Source organism: Zingiber officinale, chromosome 1A (genome assembly GCF_018446385.1).
Source record: "Zingiber officinale cultivar Zhangliang chromosome 1A, Zo_v1.1, whole genome shotgun sequence".
In the NCBI taxonomy this organism is placed as follows: Eukaryota; Viridiplantae; Streptophyta; class Magnoliopsida; order Zingiberales; family Zingiberaceae; genus Zingiber; species Zingiber officinale.
Window position 1 is genome coordinate 186,608,975 of NC_055987.1, and position 20,722 is coordinate 186,629,696.

Below are 20,722 nucleotides of genomic sequence, written 5' to 3' on the forward strand. Positions count from 1 at the left end.
AATTAATCATCTCAGAATAATTAATGAGATTAACTAAGATTATATATTTTTTTAATATTATGATTGACTTTAGTGTTTTATACATTGAAGCTACTCTTCAGTTATACGTGAAAACTGCTCTCTAAATTTTTTGTTATGTTGACGTAATCAAAGGATTGTGTGAAGTTTTTTTATATGTTTCAAACAAATAGATTTGTTAGTAGATTAATATTTATAACCTTTTGAGGTCATTATCAATAATTTTTGAGATAAATAAAAACACTGTATAATATTTTCTTATTCACAGTTTTCTCTAGAATTGTCAATTCCGTGACTACATAATTGAGTCATGGATATGAAATCTAAATCAGTTGAATTGATATTTATCTTGCTGATAAACAACAGAAGCAATCAATAAAATGACATGGATTGTTATTGTTTGAACTTGTTTCCTCGAGAGTTGTTCAGATTATTTCAAATTAAAAAATCAAATTAACTTGAAAAAAAAATTAATTTATTCATTTCAATTTTAATCAAATATTATCCGTACAAACCAAATATATATATTAATGGGATCCACGATCTAAAAACTCCTTCATATCACGTGAGCGACGACGTACATGTCCCACCCATATTCCTACTGGTCGGATGACTGCACGATGTCCTTGGGCTCCACATGGGCGGAAGAAGTGGTCAATAGGATGCTACCAATTTAAACCACCTTTCCGGAATTAGTTTTGGTCATTGCATTTCGCTCTGCATTAGTCGGAATTAGGTTTTTTTAACATTAATCTCGTCCATTTATTTTAGGGCGGAAAATCTATATAGGACGTTCATATTCTCAGGAAGAAAGCGGAACCGCTACCGTTACTCGCGCTCGCCCGTTTTTAGGGTTTTCGAATAAAAAAGGAAAAGGAGGATTCGGGAGGTGAACCGATCGATGGGTTACGACGCGATGGCTAACGTTTCTTCGCTTCCCTTGATGGTTTCCGGCAGGAAGAAACGGGTACTTTAAAGTCGTGTGTTTTTTATCGGTGATCTTTTCGTTATGCCAATGAAATGCTCCGTATTGTGAGTGATTGAAATCTTTGTGTTCGTTCTTCATTAGTCAAATCGATCTGCCAAGCTGAAGCAATGCAAACTCGATGCGCGACGCGAGCAATGGCTCTCTCATGGTTCGATCCGATTTCCCCTCTTTTACGCGTTCTGGTATCGAGATATGGGCGATCTTTAACATTGAATCTTCGTCTCTCTTTTTTTCCCCTGAAAAATGCCCTTTTTCTTCTTTTCTATGCTGGATCAGGTAAGGATAAGGATGACGATTTCAACTTGACTACCGCTCTTCATTTGCAAGTTCCTCCCCTGACTTCCAAAGGGACGGCGAGAGAAGAACTTCGAGATGGCATTACCTCCATGCATGAATGCAGGGATATGGATTCCCCACTCCATAAGCCGACTGTAGGTAATCATCATAGAAGGAATATCTCTTCGGGCGTTAGTAGAAGCAGCAGAAGTAGCAGCATGGATTTCACCTCGAGTAGCACCAGCGATGGCGAAGAGGAAGAGTACATAGAAAACAGAGAAGAAGAAAACGGAGTCTTGGACGATTGGGAGGCAGTTGCCGACGCCTTGACTAAGGATGTTGGTTCTGTCAACCATACTCATCGTTCTGCTCGAGAAATTACTCCCTTTGAGGCAGCTGCCACACTTGGTATCCCAGTTGAGGCCCCTTTAGGAGGGAGCACCACAAAGCCGGAGCCCATCCATAACACCAAAAGAGCATGGAGGCCAGACGACACATCTCGTCCTCCAAGCCTTCCTACGATCTCAAAACAGTGGATTTTTCCAGCGAATGCAGGCTGGGGCCATCGGATTTCACAACAAAAAGGCATCCTTCCCCTGCCAATTCCCTGTCCTATCTGCTGTGAGGATCTAGATCTGACAGATTCAAACTTTCTTCCCTGTTCATGTGGCTTTCGCCTTTGCCTATTCTGCCACAAGAGAATTCTCGAGGCAGATGGTCGTTGTCCTGGATGCAGGCAGCAATACAACTCTATTCCAGGTGGAACAGTGGAGGTGAACATGGGAGGAGCACGGGCACCAATTTTACAAATGCAATTGTCTCATATATGTAATTTAAGACCTTAGAATAGCCTAGGACCCTTGCTCTCTATCACTTTTTCCTGTTATCGAATGTCATATGATGATGCCGCTGGTGTCAAGTTTCTTTCAAACTTTGTTTTTGTTCAAAGATGAATGTGAATATCTCTTAGAGGCCTTAATAGACTGGTGATGGTCTGGACATTTCTTTTTAAAGTATAATTGTTGCGCCTGCTGTGGATGGGTACCTCTTGTTTCTTGTAGTTTTGGTTGTGATACTAAAACATAGTTTTGGTGCATTTTCTTTCTTATTACCTTCGTTATTTAAGATTGGCTCCAGCATGTACCTTGGTTCAACTTCAAACAGTATACCTTATGCTATGATATTTAGTAGGCTTCCCAATTTGTTCTCTTTTGTGCTTGTTGAAACATATGCGGCTACAAAAATTGGTGAAATTTTCATGTATACTATTGGTGAATGTCTTTTCTTTTTCTTTGCGATCTTGAATATTTTTGCATTGTGTCTTGGTGTACATGTTTGTTATCATTAAGATTCAGGCTACGAGTAAATGTTATTTACACAGTTTACAGATAGCTGAAGTATTTGAAGCTGCTACAAGCTACATTGTTCTTGTAGTTCTTTGTTGGAAGCATGAAGTTGGCTTCATTATTTCTTGGTATTGTTTTCAACTTTTTGTGGTTTGGAGCTGTTTATTTTCCTATTACAGTATTTTATTGGCAGATCTACATTAAGATTATGCTTCAGGTGTTATGAAGGAAGATGCAAGCTACATTGTGCAGAATCTTTGGATCTTCAATATTTTTCTATTGCTTCAGGTATCAATTTAGTATATTTTCCTAGCTGAAGCCTTTGTAATTCCTGTGTGAGCAATAATGCTGCTAAATAGTGAATGGTAAGAGTATCGACAACCTCAAACATAGCATTCATTACAGTTACTTGGACAGGATTTATTTCACAGATGATTACATCTTTCTCTACATTCCTGTTCTAGCTTCTACTGACTGGAGCACACTTAATAGAAGGCTTCAAGGATCACAAGCCTCTGTTCTGGCTTCTACCGATCTCTACAATGGAAAAGACTGGAGCACACTTCATAGAAGGCTTCAAGGATCACAGGCCTCTGGTCTGAGGAGTTCATCGACAAGTAGCAATTCAAGAGGCTCCGGAGTTCGTTTGGCTCCTCTATCCTTCTGGACGTGATAACCTCCAGAATTGACATCTTGAAGTCCCCTTTGGGGTCATAAGACCTCCTGTCCATGGCGATCAACAGAGTGCACCTACTACTGCTTGTTTCACCTGCCACAGAGCTCATTCTTCGGCGGCGGTGAACACCTGGACCCTTGTGCTGGCCGATCATCTGCTCCAGCCGTGCCTGCACCATGCCATGTGCAAGGCTAGACAGTGCCTCAAGCTGGTCAGAGTCCTCAGAGCTCTTGGTGCTGCTTTCACAGGAGGAGACGCTGAGCCTGGAGCTGCAGCAAAAGCACCTGGCGCAGCCATGTATGCTCCTCTTGCCAAGCTGCTGCTGCTCCTTGTGCCTTCTATTCCCTATCATACTCTTCATCCCTCATTGATGCTTTTGGCCAGAGCTGTCCATATTATGGAGAATCCTACAGTTGGAAAGTGATAACATAGTTCCACTTTAGATTATATTATGGGGGCAAGGATTGGTTGGTGTGGGAGGAGTACTACTGCTTTGGTAATGTATCAATGATGGTGTCCTAGAGCAAAGAAAATAGAATTCGCCATGCCTGATGTCGTCGGTTCGTCTTTAAGGGAGATCATGAAGCAGAAGGTAGGTAGCTAAGTAGCTGCAGTTGAGTGAGCTAAATCATTGGTGGTTTTGGGATTTGTTAATTGTTATAGGGCTTTGCTTTATTAAGTGTGTGCTAAATTGAGTTGGTAGGCTGGAGATTTTGGCGTGTGGGAGGAGTCTCTATGGCAAATGCCTACCATTGATTTCCACTTTCATTCTCGTAGGCATTAGTATATTATAAAACGTTGCTCATTCTCTTTTATTCTACCCATATTTTTATCTCTTTCTTTAGTTATGGTAGTATTTGCTTAGTTTATTTTGAAGTCTAGCCAGTGAAACAATATTTTTTTAAAGTTTTTTAAAGCTCGGTTATATCAATAAATTTTTAACTTTAGGGTTTAAAGATAGCTTATAGTATCATGCATAAAATAATTTTCAAATCGATTATATATATATACTAGATTCTTTACTAATTAATTTTGGTGAAGTCCAAAAGAAAATTACATTAAAAATTTTAGTTTATTTAATCAGAAATCTAGGCTTTAAAATTATGACATATTATTAAAAAAATTTCTCAATAATCAATTATGAATTTAGAATTTCTTTAGTTCTACATCTTAATATTAACAACACTATAAGTAAAGAAACTTTTATAAATATTTTAGTCTGATCAATTTTAGTAAACATATTTTTTTTAATTTTTTTTTAACTAAGATCAAATTTGATATGTTAAATTAATTTTTTTTTAAAGAATGAGTCTATTACAATAACTTCTTATTGAGATTCTTGAGTATCACTCTTATCTAGAATATCCTAATATTTTGGCTATATATATATATATATATATATATATATATATATATATATATATATATATATATATATATATATATATATTTTGTGGGATTTAGTTGGAATTTGTTTATTTTTATAATCCATGCGTCCGAGCTTTCCCAATTAATTTTCAAAATAGTTGACCTCTCCATCCGAGTAAACACAACTTGTGGACATGCAAAAGTCTATCGCAAAGATATTTGTTTTATTTGAGATTTAAACTCTGATGTTTTTGTTGCTCTCTGCTTTACCCTAAAACCTTTGACAATTGGAATGCCATTCTTGTTTGTTTTGGAGATGTCAGAGTCAATCTAATGAATAAGCAGGATGATGCTATTACACCAATTTTAACTTTAAATTGCACAATGAGTTTTCCCATTTTTAATTGGCAAGGAAACATAATAACACCACCTAAATCTTCATATTTAAGGGAATAATATCTTTATTATAGTTGATACGGTGGCAAAGGGGAGCCACCAAAGACGGGTTAAAGATGGAAAAAGTGGTCGATGTAGAGGTCAAAGTTAATATGATCATAGGCATAGAATCGACAAGTCAATAGATTCGACCGAGCAAATAGAAACTGGCTGATCAGACTTCAAAAGGCTGAGCGGATATGGTTGTCCACTCTACGAAAGAAGGCCCCATAACCAAATAGTCGCCCAGTGCCTTGTCCGGTCAGACTGCTCGTCCGCCCAGACGAAGGCAGTACCTTGATACTTCGGCGATCAGAGATAGGAAACCAGATGTTCACAGCTACGATGACTACATAAAGACTAGTCCAACCGGACAGCTTGTCTGATCGAACGTAGGGCGATCTACTAAACCAGGTAACTATAAAGGTTAGTCTGACCGGATTGCTTGTCTGACCGGATTGTGACAATCCACTAAGTCTTACGCCCAAGAGGAGAACTACTCCAAGCAAGCAAGTAGGGAGTCTTAGCTGAGCGGCTCCCGCTCGGCCAACAGTGGGATCCCATGTATAGTTCATCGTATCTTGTTGGGAGTTTGTGCCGCTGACAACAAAGCATAGACAATAGGTAAATCGTACGATGAAAGCTTCCCACTGTCACATTAGGGATTTGCATGCCCTGTTAAGTAAACATGTTAGGAACACTTTCCTGACTTGTCTTTTCATAGAATAATTGGGAAACATGCACACGCTTTGAGAAACATGCACGTACGTTATAAGACCACTATATAAAGGGGGATCTATGCACCAACGGAAGTATGCATTATTTATGATTACGCTCTTGTTGCTGCTACAGTTTGTTAAATTATATATATTTATTTGTTAAGCTTTTAGGATAATTTGGTATTTTTCCTTTTATATTTAGAGTTTAGGGTTTCTTAATTTAACTATATAAAACTTTATACTCTATATTTCTATATATCAATTTTAGATTCAATAACATGGTTAGTTTTTTTTTTTTTTTTATATTTCTTTATGGTATCAGAACTAAGTTCCCTTTTTTTGACTTAATTTTTCTGCCGCCCCCTATTATTGCTTCCTGTTGTCACTGCTGTCTTCTACTACTGCTGTTAATTTTAGCGTCGATGGCCTATCCTGCCGATTTTGGCATCGATACTCTTTTTTGCTGATTTCAGCGTTGACGCTCTTTTATGTCGATTTTGTCATCGTCCTGTGTTGTTGATTTCTGTGTCAACACTCTTTTCTGTCAATTTTGGTGTCGACGTCCTGTGTTACTGATTTCGACACTGACATCTTATGCTGTCGATTTCTACGTTTGACATCCTTTTCTGCCTCAAATTCTTTGTGTGACCACATGTCATTCTAACGCCAATTTTTACGTATCGTACAAATATGTATCCTTACAATTTGTTTATTCTGAGTATTATTCATTCTGTCATCATACCTGGTCGTGCATATGCTTCATGAAAATCTGATATGTATATATTGGAGCAGTTTCAATAGTTCCTTACTTCACAACCTTCTGCCATGTCAACTTCTTCTCATATAGGTTTGTCATTATATGACATTTTAGGTATATCTTCATCCTAGTATATTTTGGACTCTGGTGCCTCCCATTATATGTCATCTAATTTATTATCTTTTATTTCTTTTTCTCCTTGTTCATCTTTATCTATTGCGACTGCTTATGGTACTCTTATATCATTAGTATGTGTTAGTTTAATTGTTACATTTTGTTTATCTCTTACTGATGTTTATTATATTTTAAGTTTTACTCTAAATCTTGTTTCTGTTAGTCAATTATATGAGTCAGGATACCTAGTCTCTTTTTCTTCATCTAATTGTTATGTTTAAGACATGCAATTTCAAAGGCTGATTGAGACAACCCGTAGGTAAGGAGGACTCTATGTTTTAGATCAACTCAAAGTACCAGAAGTTATAGCTTCGAGTGTGGATTTATCATCTTTTCATCTAAGTCATTCATCTTCTGATTTTTATTTATGGTACTTCTCATTTAGGTCATGTTTCAGCGTTTCGTTTATAATTTTTAGCTTCTACAGGAGTATTAGGATCTTTAAAAAGTTTTGATATTTCTGGTTGTAATGGTTACAAACTAGCCAAATTTTCGTCCTTACAATTTTCTAAAAGTCTTTCTTTTTCTTCTGCTCCATTTGATCTTATCCATTCCGATGTGTGGGACCCTCTCCTATTCCTACAAAAAGGGGGGGGGGGGTCAGGGTATTATGTTTTGTTTATTGATGATGACACTTGTTAGTCTTGGGTTTATCTTATAAAACACACGTATGATTATCTTACCATTTTCAATAACTTCATAACTCTTGTGAAAACTCAACATTCCAGTGTCATAAAGTATTTTCGTTGTGATTTGGGGGGTGAATACATTTCGAATCATTTTTTATATTTACTTGCTTCTGATGGTATTATTCATTAAACCTCGTGTACAGATACTCCTGAATAGTAGGGTGTGTCTGAATGAAAACATAGATATCTTGTTAAAACAGTCCGTTCATTTTTATTGTCGGCCAGTGTTCCTAGTACCATTTGGGGGGGAAGTAATCCTTACCGCTGCTCACGTGATTAATAGAATTCCAACTTCACACAATTCAAGCTTGTCACCTTTTGAAAAATTATATGGGCATGCTTCTCTCTATTCCACTTCACGTATTTTTAGTTGTACTTACTTCATCCATCGTCCACATGTCGAGCATAATAAATTAGCCTTTTGGTCTGCTCTTTGTGTTTTTTTGGGTTATGGTGTTAGTAAAAAAGGATATCGTTGCTTTGATCCTGTTAGTCAAAAATTGTATGTCTCTCGTCATATTGTATTTCTTGAGCATATTCTATTTTTTTTTTCTATTCTAGCTGGTTCGTATAATATGACAAAGTTAGATGTGCTTTGCATTAATCCTTTTAATATCGACACTGAGGAAGCTTCACCTACAACTCCTATTAGTAGCTCAACTGAATCTAGTACTTTGGTTCCCGAGATATCCGCTTCACATGTTCCTTCTTCTGTCACTACCCAATCATCTCCTGAGGTTGTGGATGATCTTTCTCTCTACCGTCGATAATCCACTTGTATTTGTAAGTCTACTAAACTACCAGATTTTGCTTACTCTTGTTATTTTCATTCTTTTACTTCAGTTGTTGCATCTATTTATTATCTTTTTGAGGCTGTATCTGTTAGGACCCATTGGCCAGCTAGAGGGGGGTGGGGTGAATAACCCCTGCCCAAATACAAAGAAAAATGAAACAAACTCTTCTTAGATTTTAAAAGAACACTTGTATAAAACTAATTAAAACAAGAAATAAACTGAAAGACAGAGGTTCGGAGGATTTACTTGGTTACAACCGGGGAGGTTGTTAATCCAAGGAAGTGAACGTGCACTAAAGATCTCCTTCAGGCGGAGAAGCCTTTTTACATAAATGAAGCACAGAAAATGAGAAACTAAATAGAAACTAAAGCGTGTATAAGTGTTGTTTGCAAAATGCTTGTTGGTTTTTAGCTTCTGGACCAATACTGTATTTATAGTTTTGATCAGGACACCTGGAAGGGTTCCAGACGCCTGGAGTCAGATAGAATTCTATCCCTAACGTAACGGTGAACATCCACGTCGAATGTGGATAAAAAGAGGTTCCGGGCGTTCGGTCCGGGTCCTCTGCTCCGGTGCTGCTCGCCTCGGTTCGAGTCTTCCGCTCCGGCTCCGCTCGCTTGGGTGATTTCGGCTATCCGGAATAGGGCTCACCTGAATCCAACTTCCTGCCTTCTCCTCGAGGCTTCTCGTACCTCGGAATCGTCGCATGCTTTCTTCTCGTCCGCTAGCGTACTCTTCTGCAACTTCGTCCCTCGGATGCACCGAGCTCGTTGGCTCTCTCCCCTGCCGACTTTCTCCCTAGCTGCGTCTTTCGCTCCCCGACCAATCTTTCGCTCCAACTTCTCGTCTCTCAGAAACATCGCACGCTCCCTTCTCGCCCGCCAGTGTACTCTTCCGCAACACCTCGTCCCTCAGACACACCGGTCCCGTTGGCTCTCTCCCGTGCTGTCCTTCTCGCTAGTTGTGTCTTTTGGTCGACTTCCTGTTTTCCTAAGTTTTCACACACTTAGACACAGGGTTAAACACAACAGGACCTAACTTTACTTGTTTGATAACATCAAAATAATCTTGGGGTACCAACAGTATCCTATAGAGAAGTTGTTTGTAACCCACTTTGGCAGAGTGCTATGACTGAGAAATTAACTACTTTACATCATACTCATATATGAGATTTGGTTTCGTTGCCTCTAGGAAAATACTATTGGTTCTCGTTGGGTATATAAGATCAAAACTAAATCTGATGGATCTATCAAATTATACAATACTCGTCTTGTTGCTAAAGGTTATTCTCAGGAGTATGATATGGATTATGAGGAAACATTGCTCCTGTTGCAAAAATAATGACTGCCCATACTTTGATTGATGTTGCTTCTGCGATGGAAAATATCTCAGATGGATGTCAAGAATACATGTCTAAATGGTTATCTTCATGAAGAAGTTCATATGGTTATCTTGATGTTGCAGGCTTCGTAAAGTATTTTATGGTCTCAAACAAGCACCTCGTGTTTAGTTTGAGAAGTTCTCTACGGTGATTACTTCGCTTGGTCTCATTCTAGTAATCATGATTCAATATTGTTTGTTAGATATACGAGTGTAGGTCGTATTCTTTTATCGTTATATGTTGATGATATGATTATTACTGATAATGATTTTGATAGAATTGCTTCCTTGAAGTTTGAGTTGGCTCATTGTTTTGATATGAAAAACTTGGGTATACTACGCTACTTTTTGGGCATTGATGTTGCTTATTCTCTGAAAGGTTATCTTTTATCCCAGTCAAAGTATATATATGATATTTTTAAGAGTGCTCGTCTTACTGATAATAGAGTAATTGATATTCCTATCGAGACTAATGCTAGATATTCTCCATCTGATGGCTCACCTTTGCCAGATCTTAATTTATACAAAACTATTGTTAGAAGCTTGGTTTATCTCACCGTGACTCATCAAGATATTGCGTATGTTGTTCATACAGTTAGTCAATTTGTCGCTGCATCAACTACAGTTCATTGGGTTGTTGTTATTCGTATTCTCAGGTTTCTTCGGGGACTCAATTTCAAAGTATTTTATTTCCTTCTACTTTATCTCTTGAGTTGTGTACATATTCTGATGTGGATTGGGTTGGTGATCTAATGGATTGCAAATCTACTACTGACTTATGCATTTTTCTTGATGATTCCCTCATTTTTGAAAGAGTAAAAAATAAGATGTTATTTCTAGATTTTCCACATAAATTGAGTATATCACGTCATGGTCTTAACTACTTGTGAGATAGTTTAGTTGCGTTGGTTACTTGCGGATATGGGGTATCTCTTTTCATCAATCCACTCCGTTATATTGTGATAATTAGAGTGTTATTTAAATTACACGCAATTCAATATTCCACGAGCTGACAAACCACATTGAAATTGATTGTCACATTATTTATTACCATCTTCAAATTAGCACCATCACATTATCTTTTGTTCCTTCAAAGCTACAAATTACTGATATGTTTACCAAGTCACATTCTGCTTCACACTTTCGTTTCTTATTTGACAAACTCTCAATGTTTCTAGTTATAGCATCGTGAGTTTGAGAGAGGATGTTAGATTATATATATTTATTTGTTTATAGCTTTTAGGATAATTTAGTCTTTTCCTTTTATATTTAGAGTTTAGGGTTTCTTAATTTAATTATATAAGATTTTATACTCTATATTTCTATATATCAATTTTGGATTCAATAACATGATTAATTTTTTATTTTCTTAATTTCTTCAATGTTTTCTTTGTTCTTCATTATTGTTGGTAATTGACTTGAACATAGAAGGGCTAACGCCGGAGACTTCTTCCCTAACTCGACACTAATGTTCTTATAGTTTTATATAATGAAACAAAGTCTTCACACATTCAACCATAAAGTCACATCTCTAATTAACTATCTTCATCAAATCTCTAACTAACTATCTTCATCGCTTTCGGGTATAATCAATAGTCATAATCATTCTCTTCAATTATTAAGAAATTAACGTACTTTATTTCTCCTATTTACCAGAGGAATTGAGTTTTTTTTTTTTCAGTTTTTTTATTGCTTCAGATGTTTAATGGAAGATAATGAGGTGAAGAATGGTAGCCTCATCTTCACAAAATCATGGATATGAAAACGACAATTATCCCTATAATACTTATGGGTATGAAAATGACAAAATTGAAGATATATCTAAGAGGCAAAATTTTATCCTCTTATAATATTGCTAAACAAATATATATATTTTCAATTTAAATATTAATTTATTGTCGTTGAATACTTTCCAATAATTATTATTAGGTCCTATCTTAAGATCAGCAGTGTTTCTTTTGTCAATTTATATAAATTTTAAGATGAAAATTAGTAGTACATAAAATAAATTAACTCTCTTGACTAGCAATTTTAGAGTTATGAAACTCTTAATTGATTTATGATTTTTAAAATGAAGGTGATTTATTTTTTAATTAGTAAGTTTAAGTCTTAATTATCAATATTTTCAAGGGTAACAATAAAAAAAATCCTTTTTAGTGGAATCATATAAAACAACCACTTACAAAAAGTAGGGTAAGACTGCGTACAATGAATCCTTCCCTAGGACCCTACATAGCGAGAGCTTTATACACCGAGCTACCCTACCTTTTTTTATTGAAATATCTTCCTTTTTAACTTTGTTTAATCAAAATAATGCTTTAGTCCACCATCCTCTTATAAAATTATATAATTATCTTTAAATATACTGTTCAATATTATTATCTCTTGCTACAAATATTATAGTAGTTATAAAATCATAATTACTACAGTACATACTTAACATTCTTAAAAATATTCATATAGCAACTATGATTTTAGAACTGTTACAATACATATGTAACATGTTCATTTAACATTTGTGTTGTAGCTATTACAAATCGCAACTGATACAACTCGAACTTGCCTTGTTCAATAATATTCATGTGATAGAAATTATGATTTTGTAGTTACTATAACACAGACTTATCTTATTTATACAATTGATAGGAGATAATAATATTGAACAATATATTCGAGGACAACTATATCATTTTAAAGGGATGGTGGGGTGGAACACCCTTTTAATAAATATAAATATAAATAAAAATAAAAAAGGAGCGCTGATAACTCAAAAAACAGATCTTTGATTTTTGTCATATTTTTAATGTTAGCTAGCCATCGTATACATATGTTGTATGTGTAATATAGGGTGACGCTCGGCTTGCTATTATAACTGACTCTTTTTCGTAAAAAATTAATTTATATATTAGATACTCAATCTTAGTGAAAAGGTCGAGGGAGGTATACTTTCTAGTACTGTTGGCTCAAAATATTTATAAAAGCTTCTCTGTTCATGGTATTGTCAAATCTTAAGATGTGAGACTAAATAGAATCATGATAATATATTTTTATATAAAAAATTAATAAAAAAATTTATTAATAAGCCTTAAATTTATTTTTAATGTGAAAAAATAATATTTAATTTAATTTTGTACTCATCAAATTAATTTTTAAATACTAAAATAAGAAGTGCATGGATAAGTGTCTCATATTGTCCAATGGGATGGGCAAACGATTTTTTTTTTTTTAGTAATTATAGATAAGAAAATATTAATCCAGATGTTTTCAATTTTTAAAATTACTTATTTGTTACTTTTTGTGATAATTTAATTTAACTTAATTATATGACCCCGCCTTTTCCCTTTTGCGGGCTTCCTCTATCGAGACGCACCACAAAGAATGGAAGAAAAATGGTCCCTCCCTCCCTCCCGTTCGAGCAGTTCGCTGGGGCAACCCCAAGGGCTTCGGCGGAATGCTGCTGCACAGGATGAGTTTCCTCGCATCCTCCATTCCCTCCGTCTTCTTCGTCCTGTCCTCCGCCTCCTTGCGCCGTAGCCGCCCCAAAGGATCTCCATCTCTTCTCCTGCACTCCCCCTTCTCCTCGTCGTCGTTGCCCTCGTCCTGGAGATATCTGGATTTTCTTCCCCCGAATCCATTTGGCTCCAAGGTTCCATTTTTATGGCTCTCTGATACGTTACGATGGTCAAAGAGGTGCACGACTGGGGACGAAAATGGTGCGTCCGGGGTGATGCGGAGAAGGGTGGAATTGGAGGCCCAGATTTACGAGTTCATGCGCAAGGCTGGGAATCTCGACGCTTTCCCGACTAGGGAGGAGCTGATTGCAGCGGGAAGGTCGGATCTCGTCGAAGCGATCTCCTTCCACGGTGGTTGGCTCGCCTTTGGGTGGCGTCACAGCGAGTATGTGCCCATCGAGGTCCAAGAAGTAATTTTTGATGGTTCATGGGAGAACGACGCCGTTGGGGATAGTGTTCTTGAGTCTGAAGAGGAACTTTCTGTGTCTTCTTCTTCAGGAAGATTGACGTGAGAAGAACTGTTTTATGACGTACTGTTTTTTTCCCCCTTCACGCTTTGATTTAACTGGTTTTCTCTTTTGGTTTGTTGAAAGGGAAATAGAGAGTGCTGCGACTGGCGGAGGGATTGAAGGAATGTTGAGGAGGCTGGAAACACTAAGAATTTTGTCTTTAGCAGATTTCAAAGAGATTGGAAGGGCATCATCCAGAGATGACAAACATGTCTTAGACAGAGGTGAATCTCTTTTGTTCAATATAGATGGGATAAGTCACATTGTTAGCTTTTCTTGCCTGATCTATTATTTCTTCGTATGCTACACTAAGGCCAAGTAGATGAACCTTCATGATATCAACATTTACTTTAGTTATAGTGGTGAATGATTTGGTAGCAATGCTAGAAATTAATCCCTTGATATCACAGAGTTAAACAGTTTGTATTGATATGATATTCAACTCCGTCAAACACTATTACAATTTAATGATAGCTTAACACTGTATAATACTATGGTTCAAGTTTGTACAGCAATCATATATTATGATTTATGGTCTTACTCATCCTTAACAGCTGGTCATATGGTTCCTTCTGATTCTGTGAATAACAAGGCACTAGATTGCAACGTCTTAGATAAAGATACAAAGAATCAGGAGTATAAGCATTCTCAAAATTCAGCAGAAATGAGTAAACTCAAAATTGATTCAGAATTTGGCAATAGTGAGATAGGCGTGCGCTTTAAGCAGTTAGAGTCAGATCTTGCCTCAACACTGAAGTTACTTAGGTCCAGAATTAATGTTTCTTTTCAGGAGGTATGTTATTGACTCCACCTTTTTTGTTGTGTAAATTGTAATTTTTTACTACTAGTTGAAATGGAGACTTTCTGCATTATGTAGGGGAGCTACTTCCCAATATTTTGAATTTCTTGTCTTCTGGAGACACTGCTTCTAAAAATTTCCTTACTATCTAAAAAAAAAAGAAACTGCTCCAAACTAGGGAACCTGAGCATCATGTGAACCACAATTGTGAACTACACTGCAAAGACTGCAACAATGTAAATCTCCTAGTTTCAGACTGTTTCCTAGCATCCTAGCAGTGCTACTTGGTGTTCACCACTTGTTGAAGCTGAAACCTTCCTGTTTTCATATGTGTGCTGTGTAACCACACTTATTTACGCATAATTAATAAATTAGAGTAATGCCAACTGGAGAACAAAAATATAGGCATAATTTATAAATTAGAGTAATGCCACTTGCTTTCTCCCGAATCTGTCTGGAATTCAGATATCCAAGTTCCTTTTCTGACTATCTTCACTCTGTTGGTTTCTGCTTGTTGAATTTTTTCCCCTAGTTTTTTTTTTCTGATTATCAGATTACAAGTAGCACATAATTCTTTGTAACCTTTATTCTTTGTTCATCCTCTCTAGATTCATTAAGCATACTTTGCTTCATTATTTTCAGAAGTACAGTCTCATCACTCTTCTTTGTCAGTTGTGTTGACGAGGGGGACTCTGTACACATTTGTTCTTTTGTTACTTAAAATTCCAGCCAACTTTAATTTTTGTTCTTTTTTGTTTTTCAACATATCTTGTCTTTATTGACCCTAGGATCCTCATCAAGCTATTTCCTTCTTTCTTCAGCTTTTCATGTGCCGCTGATGCACTGCAAGGAGAAGTCTGTTGAAAAGATGTCACCTAGTGTTCATTCTATTCTATTCTATCCTTTTCGTGTGTTGCATATGCACCACTTATAGCCCAACTAAGATGTGCCAGTGTTACTGGTTATGCTGAGTACTAAACCTAACTGCTGAAGAGGAGGAGGAAATACACAAGAGGAAAAAACAAGTGTTCACTATGTTGTGTTGCTCGATCGATCATTGCCACACTTGCATTGGGTTGCTTAATTGCTCACTGCCTCGCTTGTACCACACCGCTCATCACCTTACCCACGTTGTGTTGCTCGATTGCTTTTTGTCTCTCCTTAGCTCTAATCTCATCTTGCCTCTCTCCTTGCCTTGCCTTGTCTCGCTGTGTCACAATTGAAGAAGTTGCATTGCCTTGCAGTGCCACTATTGAAGTCGCCTCAAAATGAGAAGTTCCTTCGCTTGTTTCGGTGACTCAACCTAGTTTTTCATGTTGGTGGGCAAGCAACACGGGATGCTTTATTCGTTCTGATTAGAATAGAATGACTTTCGAAACTTTTTTTTGATGTTATGTTGCTAAAGTTTAGCAAAAGATCAAATTGTGGTTTCTATCTATAATGCAATCTGTATCCATTCATCCATCTTTCTTTTAGGATTTTTGAGCGCTGTCCTCACCCTTAGTTATTACATGCTAATGTAACTACCACTCGAAGGAGAGGTTCACTTGAGAGATTTGTTCCTTTGATCTCTCTTCATCTTTTTCTCTCTTTCGCATTCTTTTTAACAATGTGTTGATTTGAGGTTGAAGACATTTTTGGCTGTGTTGGTCCTAGAACGCAAGGGTTGTTGTGTGCTCCATCAACTTTGTTAATCGAGGCCAAAGGGATTATTGACTGCATCCTCGTAATTAGCTATATAAGTTTTGCTTCTGCACGTAGATATGTTTTCTTTTCATGATTGTTGCAAGCTGGGCATAGACAATATTATGCTCCAAGTTTAGGGGAGTATTGAGATACCAGGGTTAATAAGATATTCTATAGTGGTTTAGTCTCATGTAAGGTTTTTTTTTTTTTTTTTTCTAGAATTCTATATTCATACATATAATGGTTATCTCATTAATCAATATAATATTTTCTATCCATAATCTTTGTATTGCTGGAAACAGTCTCTTACAAAAAGGAGGATAAGACTGTGTACAATAGATTCTTCCTCGGAATCCCGCGTAGCGGGAGCTTCGTGCACCGGACTGTTTTTTTTTTTTAGAAGGGGAGCCTTAGCGCAAATCTTTGCATTGAAGAATTGTAATAGACCCTTACTTGATCTCTTTATTTCTTTTGTTTTTTATGTTGAGATTTCTATGACTTTGATTTAGACAATATAATGCTGCTATTTTGTTACCAAAAGAACAAGTACCAGTGAATAAATTTTTCATGAAAGTTTGTATCCTATCTATTAATCTGGTTAAATGATTTCTTCCATCATTTTTTCCCATTGCATCTAGCATTCAGTATATGATTAACTCAGGGCCAACAAAGTTCAATGGATGAAATGCATAAGCTCTCTGATGCTTTGGAATATCAAGAGACAGATATTATTAATGCACGAGATAAGCTGAGGTCCATTAGGGCAAGGATGGCAGTACTCGAAGGAAAGATGACACTTGAGATTATGTATCTAATGTTCTCATCTGGATCTTTTGCATTTATCTTATTCTAACATTGCAGCACTACTTGGCAATGATCAGATCAACATTTTACAGAGAATCAAAGAAATTGGTGGGTGAGAAACAGAAAAAACTTGATTCAGCTCAAATTACTCTAAGCCTACTTCGCTCTGTCTGCATAATTTGGTCAAATTCCGCTTCAGAGGTTTTACTAGTCGGCTCATTTGATGGATGGACTAATCAGAGAAGGATGGAATCATCAAGTTCTGGCATCTTTTCTCTGTATCTGAAACTATATCCTGGTAGTTATGAGGTCAGAAGAAGTTACATTTGCTAGGCTAGCTCAAGTACATTTTTCTTTTGCAGATCATCATAAATCTTCTCGTTTGCAGATTAAGTTCATTGTTGATGGGGTATGGAAGGTCGACCCACTCCGGCCCATTACTCGCAACGACGACGGAAATGAGAATAACCTTCTGATCATCACCTGATACATGTGCAAGGTAATAATCTCAAACAAGTGAAATTATGATTCAATTTGTTCTTTTTTGCATTGAACACTTAGTTGTTTTAGGTGTTATTCTTATATATCTTTGCCTTCGCTTCAGTGTTGATCAACCCTAATTGAACTGCTAAAGCATATATTATTTGGATACCCTTGCATATGCATATTATGATCAATTAGACCTTAAAAAGAGGATTGCCAACTCCATAAAAGGTATTGATTAGTATTAAAGTTTTGATAATTTATCAGAAAATATATTTGGCTGTACCGTACGTGATACAAGATTTCAATCCATCTAGGTATGCTACGTTGCAGCCGTTATTCTGCCTTATCACCTCGGAACAAAATCTTATTGGATTCTCCTCCCTTTTTCACATGTTGCATGTATATGCTTGTAGATAACGAATAGAATCGAGCCTGCTGCAGTCAAACCAGAAAATAGAGAAGTACATTAAGAAATAAATTTTAAATTTAAGTTTGTTGAGATCTATATTTGTTATATGTTATTTAAAGTTTCCAGAGGTTTCTGAGAATTTTAGTCTTTGATTAAGATTATTTTCATCTTAGGATTTTGAAACTATTTGAATATTTATTTAGGTGATGTTAAGATATTATTTCTAGAGCTAATATTATTCAATTAAATCTAAAGATGAATTATGTGTTTGGTGAATTGTGTACGTAATAATCATTATTCTGTCCGGTGTAAGAAGTATTGTAATTTTTTCATTGTCATTTTTTTTTATCCGTTCGTTGTCTTCTTAATGTATATCCGTTATATTAACGGTTCCCCTAGTATCGGTCTCACGGATATGGAGGGAGGTATATGCAGGTATACAGACGTTGAGCGTATGATAGGATAAATCTCAGGTCGTCAGTTCTTGAGAATTGATCTTTGATCATTCCGTCAGAAATATCATGCGTCCACCGTCTATGCTATACCTTGGGGGAACCATTCGTTGTCTTAGATTAGAAATATCATGCATAAACTCACACCATTAATCTCTCTTTCGATTCACGTAACATGAGTTAAGACTTCCATACGAACTCTCGAACAAGGTAATTAACCAAGTAAGTTCACTTTCTGAGATGGAGCTGGATCTTCTTCTTGAGTTCTTCCTTGTTGGCACCCACCACCCTGTCCACCTCTCGCCCTCTCTTCACCAGCACAAACGTTGGCATCGCCTCCACTTTCCATTCCTGCGTCACCGTCTGCACTCACCATAACGGTCATTGTAAGGACCAAAACGAGGAAGTTAGAACTCATCCTCTTCGACGTCATCATCTCATTCTATTCCTGGATAAACGGATAAATAAACTAGTTATTGATCACCGGAAGCTCGTCGACGTCGATCTTGAGGAAGACTGCGCCCGGGAATTGGGTGGACATCACCTTGAACTCTGGCTCGATTACTCGGCACGGTCCACACCACAACGCAAAGAAGTCGATCACCATCTTGATCCATCACGTCCAATAAATCAAAAATAAAATTAATGCATCAATTATTAGTATATATATTAACGTAGATATATAATTACGAGCTTGTTGGATTGGATGTGTGACTGCCAGTTCTCGGACCACTCAGCCGTGGAGTGGATGCCGACGATGGTGGAGGAGTCGGCGCCGTTGTTGGCTGTCTCGGTGCGGTCAGCCCCGCCCGTGTTGCCTAAGAGGCGGGAGAAGAAATTACCCATTTAATTTTATGAACTCTGTTTCTCAATATTTCTCTGTTGAGAGCTGAGATGATGATTAAAGAAGGAAGAAGGTAGCATGCTTATATAGTGCGGTTTATATAGTGCTTATATTGGAAAAATGATTTTATTTGTATTAGAATAAACAAAATGACTTGTTTGTATTAAAATTAATGAGCAACTTTGTTCTTGCCAAAGGTAATTGGGGAAAGCTGAGGAATAATTGTATAGTTGGCCACGAAATGGAACTTTGAAATTATAAAAGGAAGATGCTGATTCCAGAGTCACCATGTCGAAGAATTCGATGCGACCACTAAAGAAGGGTTCAAACTTAACGTCCAATCTTTTAACTTTTACAAGTCAGAATGATGTGGTGCTTTTTGGGTTTAGAATTTGGGATTTAGGGTTGGAGTGGATTCGAATAAGTACATAAAAAAATTTGTTTGTCTTAATAAAATATAAAATAAACAATATATTTAGAGTTTTATTTCACTTTATTTCTGTCTAGTAAGTGTGAGCTATTTTTTAATCTTATTTTTTATTGTAGTTATGTTATTGGGAGGTAGAGTTAGGACATATCTTAGATATGAGACGATAGATTAGGATTTAGTTCTTTTTTGGCGTCTTTTGGGACAAAGTATTAATTCGTCGGTTGATTGTAAGGAGCTATTTTTGGGCATGAACAAATCTTAATTTAGTTCAAATGATTCAATGGTCAAAACTATAAATATAATTACGGTTCATTTAATTTAGTAATTGGTCATTTCATATCTCACAATTTCATTTTCCAAAGATAATGAATAATTCACCTAAATAAAATAAAACATTTGGGGAAAAAAAAATACTAAATGAATATAGTTGTCAGACATAGTTGCTAGAAAGAATGTATGGTCACGTCCTAGCATGGAAAGAACGAATAACAAAGTGTTATGACATGCACAGAGAGAGAGAGAGCAGTGAATAGTTTGGATTGTTTTTTTTTTTTGAATTTAGTTAGTAGTGAAAGTTTTGAAGTAATATTAATACCTCTTTTTTATTTAATATCTATTTTTTTAAGATGGCTAATCGAAGATTCATTCCTCACTCTTATATATGCACTATGATGAAAATATCATTCTAAGAGATGGAGAAGACTCATATAAATTCAAATATGAGAATACGTACAAAAGAGAATACGAGAATACAATAAGAACAATGAAGTAAAAATAAATACAATGAAAACTTTGCTCTTGATCACTTATTAATCAGAAATGCTTCTTGTTGATTTGAAAAATGCAGTAATACTTCGTTCTAGAATGACCAAGAACTGACGTGAGCAACTCTTGTTGGGAAATTATTGATGCAATTGTCCCTGGGTCAAGGTTGACTAGTTTGACTAAGTTCGAGTGGATTCAAACTTGAATTTCGATATTTGGACACTATCACTACAAAAAAAAAAATGGGATTACCATCGAAAATCCGTCGGAATGTGCACATACCGACGGATTACCAACAAAAAAAAGGTGTCAGGAGAGGATTCTGTTGGGTTGTAAGGTGGCAAACAAAGTTTCACATTGAAAATACATGGAAAATATCATAAATTTATAAGGGAAAGATTTTTCC

The 20,722-nt window shown here is 36.4% G+C and overlaps 4 protein-coding genes across 5 annotated transcripts; 2 read left to right on the forward strand and 2 right to left on the reverse strand.

The window, feature by feature from the left end:
• The first annotated feature begins 777 nt into the window (after positions 1-777).
• On the forward strand, positions 778-2,295 carry LOC122013394. 2 transcript variants are annotated; one of them, XM_042569667.1, is made up of 3 exons: positions 778-985; positions 1,088-1,188; positions 1,283-2,295. In XM_042569667.1, the coding sequence occupies exons 2-3, from the start codon at positions 1,125-1,127 to the stop codon at positions 2,125-2,127; spliced, it is 909 nt and encodes a 302-aa protein (XP_042425601.1). In that variant the 5' UTR covers positions 778-985; positions 1,088-1,124; the 3' UTR covers positions 2,128-2,295. The 2 variants fall into 2 exon arrangements, with proteins under 2 accessions (XP_042425601.1, XP_042425594.1); XM_042569660.1 differs by having other exon boundaries at positions 1,088-1,154.
• Positions 2,296-3,155: 860 nt separating this feature from the next.
• On the reverse strand, positions 3,156-3,665 carry LOC122008149 (probable transcription repressor OFP9). Its single transcript, XM_042563762.1, has one exon. The coding sequence runs from the start codon at positions 3,663-3,665 to the stop codon at positions 3,156-3,158; it is 510 nt and encodes a 169-aa protein (XP_042419696.1).
• A 9,326-nt stretch (positions 3,666-12,991) lies between these two features.
• Positions 12,992-18,055, forward strand: LOC122038710 (protein FLOURY ENDOSPERM 6, chloroplastic-like). The gene is made up of 7 exons (XM_042598599.1): positions 12,992-13,640; positions 13,726-13,865; positions 14,196-14,434; positions 16,788-16,933; positions 17,008-17,239; positions 17,319-17,429; positions 17,731-18,055. The coding sequence occupies exons 1-6, from the start codon at positions 13,072-13,074 to the stop codon at positions 17,415-17,417; spliced, it is 1,425 nt and encodes a 474-aa protein (XP_042454533.1). The 5' UTR covers positions 12,992-13,071; the 3' UTR covers positions 17,418-17,429; positions 17,731-18,055.
• A 316-nt stretch (positions 18,056-18,371) lies between these two features.
• Positions 18,372-19,189, reverse strand: LOC122013404 (thioredoxin H2-2-like). The gene is made up of 3 exons (XM_042569681.1): positions 18,968-19,189; positions 18,762-18,884; positions 18,372-18,640 (listed from the first exon to the last, which is right to left on the reverse strand). Exons 1-3 carry the CDS (start codon positions 19,121-19,123, stop codon positions 18,506-18,508), a joined length of 414 nt encoding a protein of 137 aa, XP_042425615.1. The 5' UTR covers positions 19,124-19,189; the 3' UTR covers positions 18,372-18,505.
• Between the last annotated feature and the right edge of the window lie 1,533 nt (positions 19,190-20,722).

Excerpts from the sequence above, each read along its gene's own strand:
- LOC122013394 (XM_042569660.1), top strand. The coding sequence starts at position 920 with ATGGGTTACGACGCGATGGCTAACGTTTCTTCGCTTCCCTTGATGGTT. Across the intron at positions 986-1,087 it reads TTTCCGGCAGGAAGAAACGG|TCAAATCGATCTGCCAAGCT; the intron begins GTACTTTAAAGT and ends GTTCTTCATTAG. Across the intron at positions 1,155-1,282 it reads CGAGCAATGGCTCTCTCATG|GTAAGGATAAGGATGACGAT; the intron begins GTTCGATCCGAT and ends ATGCTGGATCAG.
- LOC122008149 (XM_042563762.1), bottom strand. The coding sequence starts at position 3,665 with ATGAAGAGTATGATAGGGAATAGAAGGCACAAGGAGCAGCAGCAGCTT.
- LOC122038710 (XM_042598599.1), top strand. The coding sequence starts at position 13,072 with ATGCTGCTGCACAGGATGAGTTTCCTCGCATCCTCCATTCCCTCCGTC. Across the intron at positions 16,934-17,007 it reads AAGATGACACTTGAGATTAT|ATCAACATTTTACAGAGAAT; the intron begins GTATCTAATGTT and ends GGCAATGATCAG. Across the intron at positions 17,240-17,318 it reads TATATCCTGGTAGTTATGAG|ATTAAGTTCATTGTTGATGG; the intron begins GTCAGAAGAAGT and ends TCTCGTTTGCAG.
- LOC122013404 (XM_042569681.1), bottom strand. The coding sequence starts at position 19,123 with ATGGGTAATTTCTTCTCCCGCCTCTTAGGCAACACGGGCGGGGCTGAC. Across the intron at positions 18,885-18,967 it reads ACATCCAATCCAACAAGCTC|ATGGTGATCGACTTCTTTGC; the intron begins GTAATTATATAT and ends TGATGGATCAAG. Across the intron at positions 18,641-18,761 it reads TCGACGTCGACGAGCTTCCG|ACGGTGACGCAGGAATGGAA; the intron begins GTGATCAATAAC and ends TGGTGAGTGCAG.